Below are 19,707 nucleotides of genomic sequence, written 5' to 3' on the forward strand. Positions count from 1 at the left end.
ACCTGGAAAGCTGTCTGTGGACAAACACTGGCTCCCTCAGCCTGAAAGCAAGATGAGCTTTGCAACCCCACAGTCGCCTTTGACTGGACTTAACTGTCCAGGGGTCCTTTTCCTTTACCTTTACCTTACCAAATGTGTGCTACATGCGCTTTAAATGTATGTGCAGGCTCCTTCTCTGCCGCAGTCTCTCTTCTTGCCTCATGGCCAGCCTCCTGGACCTGGCAACTGAAACCTCCCAGCACTTGTGGGACAAGAATGAATGGGGGGACATTTTCTCTCCACAAATACATCTTAGGTTTTGGCGGCGGTGTGCTTGTGGGTAGGTGGGTGGGAAGAAGTCCCGCAGGCTCCTCTTCACATGCCTGTTTGAACCCGAGGCCCTGGGGGGGGGTCTGCTTTCTCCTGCGTTTCACTCTTCCTCTGTCTCTCTGTCTTTCTCTTTTCTGCCCCCAATGCTGGGCTGCAGTTCTCCTCACTATGCATGTCCTGAGGTGATCAAGGTAAGGACTCAGGCCTAGTGCCCACACCCCTCCCCTCCCTTGCTGGCATCTCCTTCCCTTCCCTCTTGCCCACGGATCAAACCAGGGGATCCGTCAAGCCTGGCACCAGGCTTCACTTGGGTTGGGGTAACGGCTTCCCAGTCGTATGTCATCATCTTCTACCCATTTGCCATGGAATAAGCCCCATGGGTCTGGGTGGGGCTGATTTCTGAGTAGGCATGTATAGGATTGAACGGTTGGTTGCTTAATTCATTAAAACAAGAAAGTGGGGAGCAGTTTTGGTTGACTTAAAAGGAGACTCTGTTGAGTCAACGGATTTCAGAAGTGGGTTGAATTCAAACCAAACTAGTTGCACTTACATCCCATTTAAATGAATGTGAAAAGGTATCAGGGACTGACTTAACACCCATTGATTCCAGTGGGACTTATGGGCAACTAACTCACAGTAGAATCCTATGTTTGTCAACTCAGAGGTTAAGTCCCATCAAGTTGAATGGGAGTTATTCACAGGTTATAGCAGGGACGGGGGTCAAATGTGGCCCTCCAGGCCTCTCTGCCTGGCCCTCAGGGCTCTCCCCAGGCCACAGTCCATCCAGAGCCACAGCCTTCACCAGACATGATCCACGCCCTCCTCAAGTGTTTTTGCCTGGCTGGAATTGGTCCTTGGGCTCTGGTCATGCTTCCTGTTTGTCCGGATGGCGGGTAGGGAGGTGGGTGTGGAAAATAGCCTTCTGCAGAAAGGCAAATTTCACATGTCTCGGTCTGCCCACTTTTGCCTCTGGCCCTGCCCAGCCCTGGCATGTGGCCCCCAGAAGGTCGCCAAGAAGGAAAGGCGATCCTCGGGTTGGAAAAAAGGTATATAGGATTGTAGCATTTGCGTGGACCCAGTTCAATTTTTCTTCCTATAAGGATGTCACAAACTGCAGATAGCAAGCAGCATTTTAAAAGAGACACCCCTTCCTATGTGTGAAAGGTCATGTATCCAGGATGGTGCTTGCTACAATGCAGGCTTGTGTAATTTAATAATGGGGTAAAGTGTGCCATTTTGTAGAACGATTCCCCCCACTTATATTCACATTTGTGTAGATTTAAGTGATTAATTAATTGATTAATCAACTTCAATTCATATGATAAATTTACCTTTCCTTTTTTAACTTGGTGACTGCTCTAATTATATGTGGGGTTGGACAGGGGAAGGTGTTTTTGGAGGAGACTGGTAGTTGCTTGTCTCTCATCCATCACACCCTTTATGCTGGGAAGGGGAACCTGCGACCTGCCTCCAGACACGGTTGGACTCCAACTCCCATCAGCCCTGTCCAGCTGACCAGGGCTGATGGGAGTTGTAGTCCCACGATAGAGGTCCATAGATTCCCCATCCCTGCTTTAGTAAGGCCTTGCTCTGTACAATATGGTAGCTTCTTCAGAAAAACTTCAACTGTCTTAAAGCAGCATAATCTTCATTCCAGAGCTGCTAGATCTGAAATTTAAATTCAGTGACCTGGAGGATATCTACTGAATTCCTTCCCTCAGAAATAAGACGTTTTTGATGCTGGGAAAAAGCACCACCCACTTGTGAACAGTGGCAGATGGCTATGGGGGGGCAGAGTCACCCTCCTGGTGCAGCTCACCTGGACAAGGCTGGGTCAGGGCGGCTGCAAGGTCAGGGCTGCAGGGAGACACTGGTGCGAGTGCCCGATTGGCTGTGTCGGCGTGTCATTCACACAGCCCAGCTGTGCCACCAGCTCACGCCAGCCCTGTCTGCATAAGCTGCAGCAAAGCCAATGTTGAGAGGGTGGCTCTGCTCCACTGCAGCAGCCACTACTGCTTGTGGAGGATATTGGGGAAGGGGAACATCAACCAGTCCTGGAAGATGGGGAGATTTTGATCCCTTCTTGATGGCCATAGACTGGAGCCGGGAGACAATAGAGCTTGCTGAGTAATGGACCAAGTGAGGGCAGGAGGAGTTGGGGCAGGTGGCGAGAGACAAGGTTCTCTCATCCTTGTAGAGATATATCCCCTTCCCGCCTGTTCTTAACACTTGGGCGAGCCTTCCACTCTCCACTCTGATTTCTTTATTGTCTGTCATTCATTCCCAGCCAAGCTTTCCCTGTCCTGCCCCTGCCCTCCCGAGTTGCCAACCCCACCAAATCTCTTTGCTCTTCGCTCCTTAGGGGGAGAAGTACGATGGACGTCGCGCTGACATGTGGAGTTGCGGAGTCATCCTCTTTGCCCTGCTGGTGGTAAGGCTGCTCCCCAGTAAATTGCCGGGCAATTCAACACCACCTGCCCGCCCCCTAGCATGTTCTTGCTGTGGCAAAGGTGTTCCAAGGTTGCTCAGAGCAACCTATGTCCAATGCTGGTCCTACTCAGAGCAGACCTGTTGAAACTAATGGACATGATGGACTGAAGTTCACTAATGTGAATACCTCCAGGTATGGTTGGGCTTCATCTCCCATCAGCCCCAGCTGGCCCATGGATGGTCAGAGATGATGGGAGTTGTAGTCCAACAACGTCCGGAAAGCCACAGGTCCCCCATCTCTGAGTTGTATGTTCTTTATTTATTTACAAACACATTTCTCTGCTGCCACATCACAAAGTATTGGGGTGGAGCACAACACTGAAACATAAAACAACAATTGAAAACAATACATATAACCATTAGCTAATCCAAAAAATGAAAATGAAATGGTTACAAAGGCCTGCCAGTGTAAAAAGATCTACAAGTCAAAAGCGAGGGTGCCTGAAGAACCTCTCCGGGAAGGGACAGGTGGCACTAAGTGCCCAACATCAGAACTCGAATTTAAACGCAAAAAAACTCCCCCCATTCTGCATTTGAAATATCAATACTGAAAAATCTGTGTGAGCTTTCATTTTGGGGTCGGTTCTCTCGCCCTTTGCCCTGCAGGGAGCGCTACCCTTTGACGACGACAACCTACGCCAGCTGCTTGAGAAGGTGAAGCGGGGGATCTTCCATATGCCCCACTTCATCCCGCCCGACTGCCAGAACCTCCTGCGGGGCATGATTGAGGTGGAGCCCGAGAAAAGACTCAGTGTGAGTAATCCCAGCAGTGCAAACGCTGTTAAAGTAGGGTTAGGGGAAGACATTTGATTCATTTTTCATTTAAAGGCGAATTCACCTGTTCTGCATTTTCCAAAACAATGTATGAACCAAGAGACAGACATCTTTTTAAAATTTGCAATTCTCTGAATTTTGCAGTGCACTCCTGCAGCTGAGTAATGTATTCGGAAAATGCATATATTAATGTAAGATGTGTATAAACATTTACAAATATATTTAAAATTTACAGAATTGTAGTTGAAAAAATATTTACCAAAAAATGCTTTTTTGAGGCACGCTTTTCATGTATTCTTGTACATATTACTTCAGTTTTTCCAAACAAATTACACAGAATCACACATTTGTGCAAACAAATTACACAGAAAACAATGGAGACAAAACAAAACAAAAAGAAGTAGACATATAGTGGTATAACTATCCATATATGTATGTGTGTGTGTGTGTGTGTGTGTGTGACATACAAATTGCATTATATTAGGGAAAATAAAGTACTAGAGAAAATATGCTTTGCAAAAATGTAGATAATAGGATAAATTATTATTATCATTATTATTCAAACTTGTATACCCACTTCGTCCAAAGATCGTAGGGTGGTTCACAACATGAGAAAACAAAATACATAATAAAAATAAGAACTGGAAACTAATTGGCAGCAAGTGCAGTTGGGCTAGGATTGGTGTTATATGTTTAAACTATGTTGCCACGGTGAACAACCTGGTAGCCAAATTATGCACCAGCTGAAGTTTCCAAGCCCTACAGATAATGCTCTGCAGTAATCTAACCTGGAGGTTACCAGAGCATAGATGACAGAAGTTAGGTTATCCCTGTCCAGATAGGGACAGAGCTGGGCCACCAGCTGAAGCTGATGGAAGGCACTCTGTGCTACTGAGGCCACCTGAGTCTCGAGCAACAGCAAAGGATCCAGGCGTACCCCCAGGCTGCATTCCTGCTCCTTCAGAGGGAGTGCGACTCCCAAGAGCAGGCAACCTCCCATCCACCCATTAACATCATGATGAGTTTTCATGAGGGCTTTTAAATTGCCCCCTCCCTGCAAAGTGATGCAGAAATGATTCCTTAGTTGGAATCGAAGCAATGACATAGTTTTGGGTGGGGAGCTCTTCAGATCTGACATCCACTTTCCTGGGACTAAGCCTCGCCAACCTCAGTGAGGCTTTCTTTTGAGTAGACTTGTAGAGGATTGCTTTTACTGTATAGATGATTTAGGGAGAAAAAGTTTCTAATGTTGTTGCTTCTCCCCCCCTTCATGTGGCGACTTTAGCTGGAACAGATCCAGAAGCACCCATGGTTCTTGTGAGTATCTCCAGATCCTTCTCTTTGATTCCCACCGTTCCAATATTTTCTGGCTTTACTGGGTGGAGATATGTGTGTATGAGGTGGGGGGCCCATGGAGAAACTGAACCCAGGAGATGGGCAGAGTATAAATAGTTTCTCAGTCAAATACATCCCTGGCAACTGTGACCCTTCCTCTAGATCAGGGGTTTCCAAACTTGGGTCTGCAGCTGTTTTCAGACTACAACTCCCACCATCCCTAGCTAGTCAGGGATGATGGGGATTTTAGTCCAGAAATGGCTGGAGACCCAAGTTTGGGGAACCCTGCCCTAGATCCATCTCATTGATGTCTGAGCTTCCAGCTTAAATGTGCCCAGACATAGCTTTGTATCCATGAGCGCCAGAAAAGCGAAAGTCATATTCACGATAGTGGGTTTGTTTTATTTATTTTTGGCTATAAGCTGTTACAACAATACTAAAATGCTGATGCAAAATAGAATCCTGAAACAGTATTTCCATAGGCACGCAATATATAGGTTCTTTTCTGGACCCTAGATCATGACAAAAGCCGTGCTTTGTTATACATACAGTATTAATTGTTATACATACAATTAATTGTAAAAAAAAATTGCATGGGGGGGAAGAAAAGCGACAACCCTAAACCCAACCTCAAAATTTGACATGCACACTCCGCTGTGAAAATATAAAGCCGGGCTGGCTAGCATTTGCCAACCTGAGGTTGATAGTTGCCTTTGGCCAGCCTTACTTTCCTCTTACGTGGTCTGTGCTTCTTTTCTCCCAGGGGAGGTAAGAATGAACCAGAGCCAGAGCAGCCGATTCCTAGGAAGGTGGCCATTCGACGGATTCAGTCAGTCAGCGAGCTGGACCCCGACGTGCTGGAGAGCATGCACTCCCTTGGCTGTTTCCGCGACAAGAATAAGTTGAAGCAGGAGCTGCAGACCGAGGGGTGAGAGATTGGGGCATGTGGCTGGAATGGGGAAGGAGAGCCTGTCTAACGTTTTGCACATTGCACTGTGGGGATGCACTGAACTAGTGGAGGAATACTTTGGGGGAGGTTTTTTATATATATTTTTTGTATCTCACCTTTCCTTCCTCCTTGGAACCCAAGGTGAGATACGTGTGTTTCCCAGGGAGTCAGCCATCCAGGGACTGATCAAAAGCCAGACCTGCTTTGCGTCATCAAGATGGTGGTCTCATGTGCTTCAGAGCTTATGACTGGTGTGTAAAATGGTTTGTAGGCAGCTTAGGTTCCCTGCTAGGAATTGGGAGCTATAGGAGGAAGGGGGCTTCCAGACAGCTGCTGTTTGGGGGAATTTGCAGGCAAATTCAGGTTTGCATAATTATAGTTGATTGGGACATTCTGAGCAACAAACCCACTTCCCACAGAGATCGGACTTTCTGCAAGTAGGAAAGTGACAGGAAAAGGCATTAGACAATGTGGAGTAACACTTGCTTTTCTAATGCATAGTTTACTGGTGCTTTAGAACTTTTTAAATCTAACATAAACAGTAAAGGTGGAGCACCGCTTGCTTTGTTTTTGTTTTTTTAAAAAAATATTTATTAAGATTTGAAAGGTTACAAAAAGGAAAAAGGAAAAATAAAAAAACAGCATATTAAGCAAAAACAGAACATCACATCACAATACGGAGAGGAAAAAGAAAAAGAAGGGGAAAAAAGAGAAAAAGAAAAAAAAATACAATAAATCTTCCCATAACTTATCTTTCATTTACTTATTTCCTTGACCTCCTCACACCTCCCTTTTTTGCATTCTAGTTCAGTTAGCTATTTCAGCAAATCCTTTCCATCTTTTCCAGTTTTTGTCCTATATTTTATCTTAATATAATGTAACTTTACCTTCCTTCCTTTCACCATTTAACAATCTGTTTTTTCTTAATCCTTTATAGCATTTCTGCTAAAACCACATTACTTCATTCCAACATCCATCTAACATTCCTTAATTTTACAATGTTTCTGTAAATAAACTTTAAATTTCTTCCAAACTTCTTCCACCGACTCTTCTCCCTGGTCTCGGATTCTGCCAGTCATTTCCGCCAGTTCCATATAGTCCATCATAAACAGTAAAGGTGGAGCACCACTTGCTTTGATGCAACGTTATCTAACCTCCCTGCAAACAAATCAGGATGCATGCTGAATGAAGAGGTTTTCTGGAAGTTCCTGAAGCTGGGATTGTTCTCAAAGAGAAGTCTCAGCACTCCTGCAAAACTACAGTTCCCATAGATGACTTCTGGGGTGGCGCCATCGGCAATGGCGGACTCCCTCTGAACTGGAGGGACCAGCTCCACGGGAAAAGGGTCTTTTCCGCTACGGCGAAGCGGGGACCCATTTAAAAATCACAGGCGGATGAAGCCTGTGACCATGGGACTCGGCGGGCACCTCTAGCGCCCCCCCAACCCGCAAAGGAACCCACTAACGGGCTCCGGAGCGAAGAGGGGGAAGTGGCGCGGTGCTGAGAGTCAACTGCTTCTTCCGTGGAGCGAAGCCGCACAGCCGTTGCCGGAGAGTGCTGCCTTTTTCCTGGGACAATTTGGCTTTTAAAACAACCACCCGTGAGTACTTAAGTTTTGGACAATTGGACTCTAAATAAGGATTTGCGAGCAGAAAGGAAAACTGGACTTAAAAGTTTAATTTAATTTGGCACTGAAACGGGAAGGTCTAAACAGGAAATCAGCCTTCCGTTTCTTTGTAGATAGATTAAAGCAAAGACACGGCAAACTAGAGTTCTGAAAATCGTTTCTAAAGGACTAACTTTCACCATTTAAAATTGTTGAACCCCCTTCGGAAGCAGGAGAAGAGGGGGGATTTTTTCCGGACTGTTTAAACCTGCAGAAGTGAATGTAAAGTAAAGTAACTTTCCACCGTCTTGATCCTGGAGCGGGGGTCAGGACTGACTTTTTTTGGAGCTCATTGACCAGAGACAAACGTTTCTGACAGATAGCTAAAGGAAGAGATACCTAGTGATTCCATTGTTCCCCTTCGCTTTTTAAAGGAACAAATACTGACAAAATATCTGAAAAAGGAAACTTTGTTGCTAGATCTGTTTTTAAAAGAAAAGAACAAACAGAAGTTCTTCCCCTAGAGGGAGCCTGTGAAACTGTAACCAATTTTGAATCGGGGAGCCAGCAGCTGTTACAGATTACGATCGTGGGAATAGACTTCTGACCTTGCAGGACAATGTACTCAGAAGCTCTGTTGAGTGCTTTCTGTAAAACAAGTGCCCTATTGGAACAGCTACATGAGAAGACGGATTTTATGACTGATGCGATTAGACTGATGACTGATGCGATTAGAAATTTTGGACAGGCAGTGGGAAACTATATAGAGCCCACCCAGGAATCAGATCAGGAGTGTGCCCTGACAGAACAGATGAGGGAAGAGGATGCTGCTGAATCTTGGGCACCAGAGATGGAGGGAGTTGCGGCCCAGCAGGAACATGAATTCTTGGACTTGACAAATGAACTTGGAAAAAGCCAGATTTGGAAAGATAAAGTTTGGTTTGGCTTGGAAATGGGGGGTTGGATAGACACCCCCCCCCCCCATGCAGGGAGGTTTGGACTTTTCGAGTCTGGCAATGGGCTGTGAGATGTTTGGGGTTATGGGGGCTCTCAATTTTGGAGGGACTTTGAAACATGTTCTTAAATATCACATGGAGCTTAGTGTGGACTATGGAAAAGGGGCTGATTTGTCGAGAAGGGTCAAAAGCATTCTCAAGCTGGAGTTCCCAAGAGTGAAAGAACTAGGAGACAAAGGAAGATACAGCTATAAATATGAAGAAGAGCTGCAGAAGGGACATGGAAGGGACTTAAGGGCCTCGGATATAAGGTTACCAGGTTAATGCGCCAGATTGATGGGATAGAAAGGACTGACAAAACCCGGGTCCAGGAGGAAGAGACGCTGGATGAAGATTGGATTGTTATTCTTTCTTTTTTATTATGTTTTATAAAATTGATGAATGTTAGAAAGATGTTGAAACGAAATTATTTGGCTCTAGTAAAAATGTTTAAAGAATTATGTAAGAATATTATGGTCATGAGAAATTGGTAAAAATAAGATTTAAGTTTTAAGTTTTAAGGTTTTCATAATAAGATAAGATTAAAATAGATTAAGGTAAAGTAATGACAGAATATTACGAAATATGGAAAGGATTTGCTGCGACAATTAACAACTAGGATACAAAAAAGGGAGGAGGAGGAGGTCAAAGAAAGAAGGTAATGACAGTTGAGAGTTGAGAATATTGGATTTGTTTTTAAATGTTTGCGACGTATTTTTGTTTTTTAATTGTGTTGTGTTATTTTTTGATCTTGATTTTTATTAATCTGTATTGTTGGATTGTGGTTTGTCTTTTCTCTGTTTTTTCTTTCTTTCTTTTCTTCTTTGTTTTCTTTTGTAATTCTAAAATTTTCAATAAATATCATTTAAAAAAAAACTACAGTTCCCATAGTTCTTTGAGAGAAGTTGCAACAACTTTTGCTCAAACTGCTCATAGGTTTGTGGCATGGGTGTGTTCTACAAGAGGTGAAGGAGGGCTGAGGTTTGGTTCTTGGCAAAAGCATTGATGAAAAACAGAAGAATCAGGAAGCATCGGGGGGGGGTAAGCATAAATATCTGGGTTTGTAGGGAGGAAGCTGCTGCCTGCATCCTGACCCTGTTCCCTCAATTTCTCCCCCTCTCCACTACAGGGAGAACCAGGAGAAAATGATCTACTATCTGCTCCTTGACCGCAAAGAGAGATATCCCAGCTGCGAGGATGAGGATCTGCCTCCACGCAACGATGTTGGTGAGATGTCAGGGAGCCCGTTCCCGACACCCGTCAGGGTGCAGCAGTGGGAGGCTTATTCCCAGGAATCCCAGGGAGATGCCAACAGACACAGTTCTGCCAAAGGATCCAAAAGACATTTTCGAAACACCCTGGAGCCCCCTTCTTAACAACGGCCCTTGAGAAAATGCTGCTGGGTTGATAGGCAACCTTCAAGGACTCCCTCCCTCTTTCCATGTCTCATTTGGGGATTTTGCCTGTGTTGGGGAACCTGGAAAGATCTGAAAGGCAATGAGCAGGTGTTGTCACCTATGCAACTGGGTGTGAGGAACCTTTGGCCCTCCGGATGGTGCTGACCTACAACTCCCACCTCCCTACCCATTGGCCCTGCTTGCTCGGGCTGATGGGAGCTGTAGTCCAGCAACATCTGGTTGGCCAAAGGTTCCCGACACCTGCTCTAAACTACTCTAGGGTACAGTCCTTGAAGACATTCTCCCCCAAGTATCCCACAGTTGCCACCACATCTAAGCGAGAGCTGGATTTTTTTGCATCCCGTCATTGAATGCATTGCAGACTTCTGTTGCTGCCCTGAGAACTGCATTTCTCGTCACCATTACCCCCTCGCCCAATAAATTTCTGTCCCTGGCCGAGCGAAAGCAGTGTGTGTGTTTGAGAAAGCAGAGGTTGGATGGCCACCTGTCATGGGTGCTTTAGTTGAGATTCCTGCATTGCAAGGGGTTGGACTGGATGACCCTTGGGGTCCCTTCCAATTCCACAGTTGTATGATTCTAAGATAGAGAGAGAGGGAGGGAGGGAGAGGAGGCATCAGAGTATTTGGAAATGTGGCTCTCTTCCTCTGAGTACTGAAGTACTGCCTCTCTCCCCCACTCCCCCATTTATTCTAGACCCTCCTCGGAAGCGAGTCGACTCGCCCATGCTGAACCGACACGGGAAGCGCCGACCTGAGCGGAAGTCCATGGAAGTTCTAAGCGTCACCGATGGCGGTTCTCCCGTTCCGGCCCGACGGGCCATAGAGATGGCACAACATAGCCAGCGGTGAGTATGTGTTTAGCAGCGACTCTTCTGCAGCCTGGCATTAGGAGGCGCCATTGCCTTTTTTGTGTGTGTGCTTCCTCTGCTCCTGGAACTGGGAAGTGCAAATATTTTAACATTTGGTTGCCATCCAGTGGCTGCACGAGGAATTCAATGTATGTTTACTAGACTAACAAAACTTTGCTGTCTCTTGCTGGTAGTTGCATGTAGAGCAGTTATTTAGCCGCCTCTGGCTCTTTGTGTTAACATTTCATTTTTAATACTTAGTTTCTGCCAAGGAGTTCGTTTAACGCTTTCATGTCCCGTTCTTCAGTTGTCAGAATTGCCCTTGTGCATTGTTGATCTTTGCTGCCCCTGTTGGTTGTGTTGAAAACTGCACAGAAACACAGTGCTTTGCTCCTCTTACTGCTGTTTCTGCAAAAACATTTTTGTGTATCTCCTCCTGCTTTTTTCCTGTGTGTCTCATCTGACCCCCAAGACGGTACTAACCCTCAATATGACTTTCTCCCCAACCAACAGGTCTCGATCTGTAAGTGGTGCCTCCACTGGCTTATCCTCCAGTCCCCTCAGTAGCCCCAGGGTGAGTACCTGAGATATTGGAGAAATTACAGAGTTGGGGAAGGGAAACAAACATTAGGGGAAGAAGATTGGGTGGTGGGTGTTGTGGGGCATAGGGAAGGGAGGGAGTGGGATTTGGAGGGACTTGGATTTGGAAACAGATCTGCAGATCCAGCAGCCTCATTCACATCTCATCTTGCACTCAGTTCAAGTTGGTGAGGGGAGGGAAGAGGTGCTCAGTCAATCGCTGGTTCTCCTGACAGTGGGGCTTGCATACACGGCAGGCAGAAAATTAGCCAAGTGCATATCACTCCCCCATGCACCTCTCTCCCCCCTTATTGCATCCCCATGCCAGGAGAAAGCTAGACCTGTTGAATTGCCACCTGGTACCAAGCTTTCAAACATGCCTGGCCTCGGTCAGTGAAAGATAGTAGTGACCTTAAAGAAAAAAAGGGGAGAAGACATGTGTAGATTTGATAAGGGATGTCAGAGAGAGAGAGAGAGAGGTCTGAGGCTGTGTACACACCACACATTTAAAGCACACCCACACACCCTTGCAGAATCTTGGAAACTGCAGTCCATTAAGGGTGCTGGGAATTGTAGCTCTGCGAGGAGTAAGTTACAGTTCCCAGGACTTTTGGGGGGGAAGCTATGTGCTTTAAATGTATGGTGTATATGCAGGTAGGGTTCGGTGAAAGGGACAGGGCTCAAGGTTCTGTGGGAACAAGAATTTGAGGTGGGGTGCCTTGAAAATGTGGGCAGGTCCAGCTAGATCTGGAAAGTTGGAGGCAAGGGGAGAAACCAGTTTGAAGTGATCAAAGGGAAGGCAAAGGGCCAAACTAGGCATGGCATTAAGCACATGATCTGCCCGTGTGTGTGCTTGGTTTCTAAATAGCAGCTGATGGGGGAGGGGGGATCAAGATCGGGATCATGGTATGGGAAAGAAGGGATTTAACTCTTTGCTCCCCCCACAGCCCTGATCTAAATCTCCCCGCTCCCCTGCATGCAGCTATTATTTGCCTTTGCTGCTAATTGCAGTTTTTCTCCAGGGGTAACAAACAGCAACCCCAGAAGAGCAGGGCAGGGAGTTCTGTGCCTGAAATTTAGTAAACGAAGGCATTTGTAAGAGGTTCTGCTGTGTGTGCTTCATGCCATGGTTGGTTTGGCTAAAAGTAGCAACAAGCTGTAGGCTAGGTAGCATTTGGTAGTGCAGCATGTTGGCTGTTGTGGAAGTAGGCAAAGCCCTTTATTGTTTGGAGGCAGGTTCTTTGTTGCTACTAGCTGCACAGAAGGCAGAAATCCAGCTGGTGCAGCTTTGATCAGCTTTGACACCTCCATGCCAGCGAAGACCTCAGCCCTTGAACTGCAGCCTGCCACAAAGTTAGGAAAGGTGCACAGAATGAAATGGGGGAAGAAACCCTTAGAAGAGGAAGCTTATCTTTGCAGTAGGCTGGCTGCTTAGGGGTTGACTGCCTCTAGGGTGAAGGGCAGGTTCCCGGTGAGAAAGGGGCAGGGCAGCCTTCCCCTGGTGCCTTCCAGCTGATGCAGACATTCCCTTGATCTCTTGGGCCTCCTGTTTCAACTGCCGGGCTGTTTTAAAGGGATTCATCTGTTAAAACAATCATGCACATTTATATTTTAATATTTTAATGGGATTGTTCTATGCTGTATTTTACTTGTGTGTTTTAAAAATTATGCTGCATTCTAACCATTGTGCAAATGGGGTTATATATGTTTTGTAAGCTGCTTAGGAGCCGCCTGGGTCTTAAGCAGCATATAAATAAATGAAGATGAAGGTTGATGATGATGCAGGCCAGCTCTGGCTCTCTCATCAGTTCCAGCCAGCTTGGCCAGTGGTCAGGGATGATGGAAGCTGGAGTTCAACAACACCTGGAGGGCACCAGGCTGTGGAAGGCCACTTTCGGGCTTGGAGCAGCTGCTCTGTAGGAAAGGGTGGCTGTTTGCGGGAGGAGGAAGCAGAGGGCTGGTCTCCCCGGGAGGCAGACAGGCAGAGGAGGACATAATATCAAAAAAGCCCCGTGGACAAGCGATGGAGGGGAGGTGGAGTAGTGGATGTCAGGTTTGCTGCAGCGCAGGCTGGCTGGAGGGAGACACGTAGTCTTTGGGCGCCACAGATACCCCCCAAGAATGCACGGTAGGCTTGCCGTGGAGCAGGCAGATCCTTACGAAAGCAGGCCATTTGTCACGCCCCCGAGTTCTGTCTGGGCCACAGAGCGAGACTCTCTTTGGGAGCAGGCTTGTGGGGCTGTCACCTGCCATTACTCACCCCCCATCTCACGGCTCTCCCCTCCTCACCTTTCTTCCTCCCCCCCACTTCTCCCCACACCCAGAGCCCCATCTTCAGCTTCTCCCTCCCATCGCCTCCCCCGGCCCCTGCGAAGACTCAGACGCTTCCGGCCAAGGGCAGCCCGGCAGGGGAGCGGGCCCTGCAGAGCCGGCGCTCCGCCCCTTTCCCCTTGCCCCCCAACTCTCCGCCCCCTCACCCGCCCTCCTCTCCCCGCTGCTTTTTCCCTTCTACTAAACCCCCACCCAAATCTGTGCTGCAGGTCACCCCCCACCCCTCCCCTCGGGGAAGCCCCCTCCCCACTCCGCTCGGCACCCCTGTGCACACGCCCAAAGAGAGCCCCAGTGGCACCCCCGGAGGGACGCCGCCCAGCAGCCCGGGCGTGGCGGGCGTGGCCTGGAAGACCCGCCTGAACTCCATCAAGAACAGCTTCCTGGGCTCCCCGCGCTTTCACCGCCGGAAACTACAAGGTGAGTGGGCAGTTCCGCCCCCTGCTGGGGAGGGTGTGTGCACAGGTGCATGCGGGTGTAGCGGTTGTGTGTGCCAAAGACAAATCAAGGTATAAAAGCAGTGTTGACAAAGGGATTTTGAGTGACCCATCCTTAACGCATGGCAACTTTGCCCCCTGTAAGGCGGTGTGTGAGATGTTCTGTGTGAGCATCTAAAGCACTTTCCTGTGCATGTGCAAGAGCAGTGAATTCTGGCAGGCAGAGGAGCATTCAGAGGGTACAGCTGCATCAGGACCGATGTGTGCCTATGACTGGGGACGATCGAGAATGAAAGGGCAAGAGCACAGAGAGCAATCAAAAGGGCGCGCACGTATGAATGAAACGGGAGTTTGCATAATGCCGTTGTGCAACAAATTGTTTACATGAAGCTGAACCTCTGTGGTCCAGCAAACCAAATCTTTATCTCTCCACCCGATGGGCCAACTTTGACAAGTGGGCAGGACCACAGATGTCATAACGATGTCAGGGATCTATGATTCCGGGGGAAGCTAGCTTGAGCAGCAGAACCAGGCAGGATGAAGTCCCCAACCATCAGCTGATGTCATCCGCCTCTTGGGATGATGTCACCTGATTGATAGGTGGGTGCAGTTTTGGGGGGGAAACAGCCTCTTGGGCTAAATTGGAACCCATGCCAGGCCAAGGTTGGCCTGTAGAGTGGAGATTTTCCATCCATGGTATAATTTATATGTCAGACAAATGTAAGAGGGTTGGAAATGTGCGAAATAGGAACCTAGGAAGCTGCCTCATACTGACTCAGAACACTGATTCCCCCTAGCATTATTGCCTACACTGACTGGCAGTATCTCTCCAGGATTTTGGGCAGAAAGACTCTCCCGGCCCTCCCTGGAGATTCCAGGGACTGAACCCAGGACCTCCTGCATGCAAAGCAGATGCTCTACCACTGAGCTACGGCTCTTGCCCAAGCAAGACTGTGTGGAAGTCCTAGCCACCCCTGCTTTTGTCCTCAACATCCAGGAGCAAGTGCAGCTTTGCTTTGAAGCACTGGAGTGGGTGGGAAGGAGGTCACGCACACTCCTGTTTTACATTTCATGTTTCTCCTCCTCGCCCTGCAGTTCCTACACCAGAAGAAATGTCCAGTCTTACTCCAGAATCATCCCCTGAGTGAGTATCAGAAGGCAGTGGCAATAAGGAAGGAGACGAAAATTCCTTTCATTTTCCTTCTCTCCATGTTCTTTAACTTTGTTCCTTACTGGATGCAGGGTTGTACTTAGGAGTTGGCAAGACTAGCCAAGGGCCCGGATCCAGGGTGTGTGTGCAAAAATGGTGCTTCTGTACTCTGGCTTAGAGTGGCTGGGAGTGTGCATGCTCCCTGGGCCACTCCTCCACTGCTATGGGCAGCCAGGAAAGGCACACAGGTTCCACTGGCAAAGGGACAGGGGAATCGATACATCTCCTTGTCAAGAGCACAAGGGAGCTTCTCCCCACCCTCCAAATCTCCCCACCCTCCACCTGCACCAAGTAGACTCATCGGAGTCAGACACAGGCCAGCACAGAGAATGCAGGTCTCTGTGGCCAGTGAAGTTAACTCTTTGTTCAAGGAAACTGCATAGAACACAGCAACACTTCCCAGTAATTCTTGTCCCTTTGGAGCAGTTGCTAGGACTGAAGGTCCCTGCCTTCCACCCTTTCTAAGGCTCCTCCTCTCCCGGATGTTTCCCAAGCAGTCTCAAACTGCGTCTGTACATGTCTGGCCTGTGTTCTGCTCTCCTCATTATTCTGCATGTTTTTGCAGCAGGAGAGGGAGACTCCCTGGATTCTTCATCAGCCTCTTGCCCCCTCCCCTCCTCTGCTTCAGCCTCAGAGTCTGAACTGCTCTCTGTCACAGGCTCTTCCTGCTCACTAAACCCTGCTGCCCCATCAGCATCCGGCACCTACTCCCAATCCTGTTCCTCTGGCCTCTCTTCAGTGTCCCACCGCCAATCCCTGTGCTCTGAGCTTTCCTCTTCCGGAGTTTCCCTTGGGGTTCCCCAGCTGGTGCCTCCCACCTCTCCTCTTTGTCCAGCCAGTCCCTGACAAGTGCTTCTGTGGTTGTGCAGTTGCCACAGGCTCAGGCTTCAGTGGCAACAAGTGGTCACCTCTCCCACCTCTCCTTCTTTGTCGTGCTTATTTGCAGGCTGTCACAGCCTTCCTGTTCTGCTTTTGCCCCTTTCAGACTAGCCAAGAAATCCTGGTTTGGGAATTTTATCAACCTAGACAAAGAGGAGCAAATTTTCGTGGTCATCAAAGACAAACCCCTGAGCTCCATCAAGGCTGATATCGTACACGCCTTCCTCTCGGTGAGTGCTGAAGGCTCTGGAGGGGTAGAATGTGTGTGTTTGGGGAGACTGTGAAGAATAGGATATGGAGGCAAGTAAGATAGGCCTAAAAAGGGACACGGGTGACGCTGTGGGTTAAACCACAGAGCCTAGGACTTGACAGTCAGAAGGTCGGCGGTTCGAATCCCCGCGACGGGGTGAGCTCCCGTTGCTCGGTCCCTGCTCCTGCCAACCTAGCAGTTCGAAAGCACGCCAGTGCAAGTAGATAAATAGGTATCTGGCGGGAAGCTATACGGTGTTTCTGTGTGCTGCTCTGGTTCGCCAGAAGCGGCTTAGTCATGCTGGCCACATGACCTGGAAGCTGTACGCCGGCTCCCTCGGCCAATAAAGCGAGATGAGTGCCGCAGCCCCAGAGTCGGTCACGACTGGACCTAATGGTCAGGTGTCCCTTTACCTTTACCTTTAAGACAGGCCTACTGGGTGCTGACAACCGCAGTGGAATTAGCATGACCCTGGGAAGGGATGAGTTCCATCCGTGGTTTGTGGGTAAAGATGGGGGAGAAATTAGAGATTCCATTTGCCTTTAAAGGCAGACTTACAAAATCCACACTTTCCAAATCAATACGTGAACCAAATCATGGTCAACTTTCAAAATTCACACTTCTCCGAATTTTGAAATGCCATTCTCCAATCATTTAAGGTGTACAAAAATGCATATATGTTAGGGTACAGTGTTAAGGCGGGAATGCAGACATTATTGAAAAGCACAGGAAAAAAATAGGGGAAGCTGCTGTGCAGAACTGTGCATGTTAGGCTAAAATTTGAAAGGAGCAGGTGTATATTAGAAGGAATTCGGACTAAAATGCTGGTGAATTTTCATAAGGACTTTTTTAAAAAATAAAAAAATTAATCACAAGCCGATGTGGAAATGTGAAGACTAGAAAAATGAGAAATTGATAGAAATGGACCGTTTTGCCCACTGCTGCCTGTAGGCTGACATCTCCTGTGTTCCATCACATTCACAGATCCCCAGCCTGAGTCACAGCGTTGTATCCCAAACAAGCTTCCGGGCCGAATATAAGTCGTCGGGTGGCCCCTCTGTCTTCCAGAAACCCATCAAGTTCCAAGTCGACATCAGCTACTCCGAGGGTGGGGAGGCGCACAAGGACAGCGGGATCTACTCGGTCACCTTCACCCTCATCTCAGGTGAGTGCCCTAGGATCCTCCTTTGAGTGGTCTTGGGGATTAATTGTGTTTACTGGACACCTTTAATGAGAGAAAAGTCACTACTGGCATTTATTAAGGATTGAAAACTTCTTGCTGGCTTTTTGTGTGAAAGAGAAAATGAACTTGTAATATCTGGATATGAAGATTGGGAAAAATTGGTTTATAGAATAGAAAAATTGGTTTATAGAATTTATAGAAAAATTGGTTTATAGAAAATTTATAGAATTTATAGAAAAAATTATAGAATTTATAGAAAATTTTTTATAGAAAAATTGGTTTATAGAATAGTTGGATGTTTTTGAGTGAATGCTATATTTAACTGCAGGATAGAGAATCAGAAGTATTTTTTTTTTATCTTTCTTCATTCTCCCCCCCCCCCCCCCCGTCTCTCTTCTCTATCACTTTCTTTTCCTTTTTCTTCTTCTTTTTGCTTCCGTTCCTTTTTTAGATTAGATTTCGAAAGCATTTCTTTTATTCTGGTGTATTATAAAAAGATACTTTGTATTGTGTATGAGCTTCTGTATATCTTTGGACAAGTATGAATAAAAATAGATATTTGTGGGGCAGTGGAGAGTTGATTGGATACCTCCCTCCTCTGTCCCTCTCTGATACAAAAACCTAATCACCTTTTAGTCTCTTGGAGATGTGTACATTTTTTATTTACTTGGGAGTAAGTTTACTAGTGGCCACTAGATTCATTGAAAGAAAAATGATGTTTCCAGCTGTTTTAGTAGAAGAGATAGGCCATACCCCTCACAGGCTTACATACCCCGGGATTCCCTGGGACCCCCCAGGAAAGGACTGTTTTAAGAAAAGCAGCTTCTATCCATTATCATTGCAAACACATGGCTGGAAATGTATGAGCAAAGTCTCCTGAATGACTATTATTTTGGGTCCTGCAACTTGCCTTTCCACATGATTTCCCTTCTTTGAGGCTGCCAGTTCTGCCTTCAAGATTCAGCGAAAGCTGATTCCCAGTTGCTTATTTGCAGTTCCTGGGGGCTGACAACAGGAGCAACACATGGTGCTGCTGAATTCTAGGGATGTCCCACAGAGCCTGTGGGGTTTTGTTTTGTTTTTAACGTTTGGTAGTGGGTTATGAACAATGCATGGGAGATTCTCACATGGGGCATATGTATCTTACTATTTTACATCAGCTTTCACCAGTTTTGTGGTTTCTCCCAAAGAGTCCTGCAGAATTCATAGTTTCACGAAAGGGCAAAGGGCCCTGTATAGAGATCACTAGCGCCTTGCATGAAACGGCTACCTTTTAAACTAGCTTAGAGTCTGTAGATACGCCCATGGTGGGAAAGGGGATCCCAGTTCCCTTGGAGGGAAGATCAGAGTTCATTTACAGGAACTTCAAACACCAACCTCTCCAGAGGCAACATAGCACCTATCCCAGAGTCTAAAAAGGCACCAGCGTCTGACTTGGGAATCCAAATTCATTCATTTCACAGTTGTTACTGGCATATTGCAGTGCTGAAGCAAGTAGACTATGAGTGTGCGTGTGTGTGTTTAATTTATTTATAAATAGGGGTGTGTGATGGTGTGAGAGAGAATGGCTTTTAAAACAGCACATAGCACTTCAGACAAGTTTGTTCTGGATCCCAGAAATAAGCAGTTTGTTCTAAAACCATATATTGAGTATGGTATCTAACAAAACAGAGACGTTAAAGCCTGAATATCTCTAATATTAATGCAGTCTTAAACCCACCCATACAGAGTTCAGATGAGCTTGGTTTTAGGCTCTGCACTGCTTATGAGTGCATCTTCCCACCATGCAGCCCTAGCGGTGTCCTGCTCCTGGAATCTTGTCTTTTGGAGTATCTCCAGGAGCCCCTGTTCCTTCCTGACCCTGATTGCCTATGTCATTCTTAGGTCCTAGCCGCCGGTTTAAGCGAGTTGTGGAAACAATCCAGGCGCAACTGCTCAGCACACACGACCAGCCTTCTGTGCAAGCCCTCGCTGGTAGGTGTTTGAATGGGTTTGCTCGATCTTAGATGGATGCAGTCTAGCAATGAGCAGTGTGCTAGCCACTGCTCTTGCCCATGCTGGTTTTTGTCAAGAGGCAGTTTCTGTTACCTGTGCAAATATTACCTGTCCCGGTGGTGC

The 19,707-nt window shown here is 47.2% G+C and overlaps 1 protein-coding gene across 11 annotated transcripts in view; it reads left to right on the top strand.

Annotated features, from left to right (window-relative positions):
• Positions 1-19,707, top strand: part of BRSK1 (BR serine/threonine kinase 1) — a 61,150-nt gene that overhangs the window by 37,821 nt on the left and 3,622 nt on the right. For 9 of the 11 annotated variants that reach the window (XM_080976138.1, XM_080976141.1, XM_080976143.1 and 6 more), the window contains 13 exons: positions 467-500; positions 2,672-2,740; positions 3,406-3,552; positions 4,859-4,890; positions 5,672-5,836; positions 9,588-9,685; positions 10,570-10,720; positions 11,237-11,297; positions 13,627-14,050; positions 15,163-15,211; positions 16,263-16,386; positions 17,391-17,571; positions 19,474-19,563. In XM_080976138.1, the coding sequence (XP_080832264.1) occupies positions 467-500; positions 2,672-2,740; positions 3,406-3,552; positions 4,859-4,890; positions 5,672-5,836; positions 9,588-9,685; positions 10,570-10,720; positions 11,237-11,297; positions 13,627-14,050; positions 15,163-15,211; positions 16,263-16,386; positions 17,391-17,571; positions 19,474-19,563 (1,625 nt within the window). The remainder of the gene's footprint in view (positions 1-466; positions 501-2,671; positions 2,741-3,405; positions 3,553-4,858; positions 4,891-5,671; positions 5,837-9,587; positions 9,686-10,569; positions 10,721-11,236; positions 11,298-13,626; positions 14,051-15,162; positions 15,212-16,262; positions 16,387-17,390; positions 17,572-19,473; positions 19,564-19,707) is intronic. The other 2 variants (XM_080976144.1, XM_080976140.1) reach the window with 2 other exon arrangements.

Source organism: Podarcis pityusensis (assembly GCF_964106645.2).
Source record: "Podarcis pityusensis genome assembly, chromosome: 13".
NCBI lineage: Eukaryota > Metazoa > Chordata > Lepidosauria > Squamata > Lacertidae > Podarcis > Podarcis pityusensis.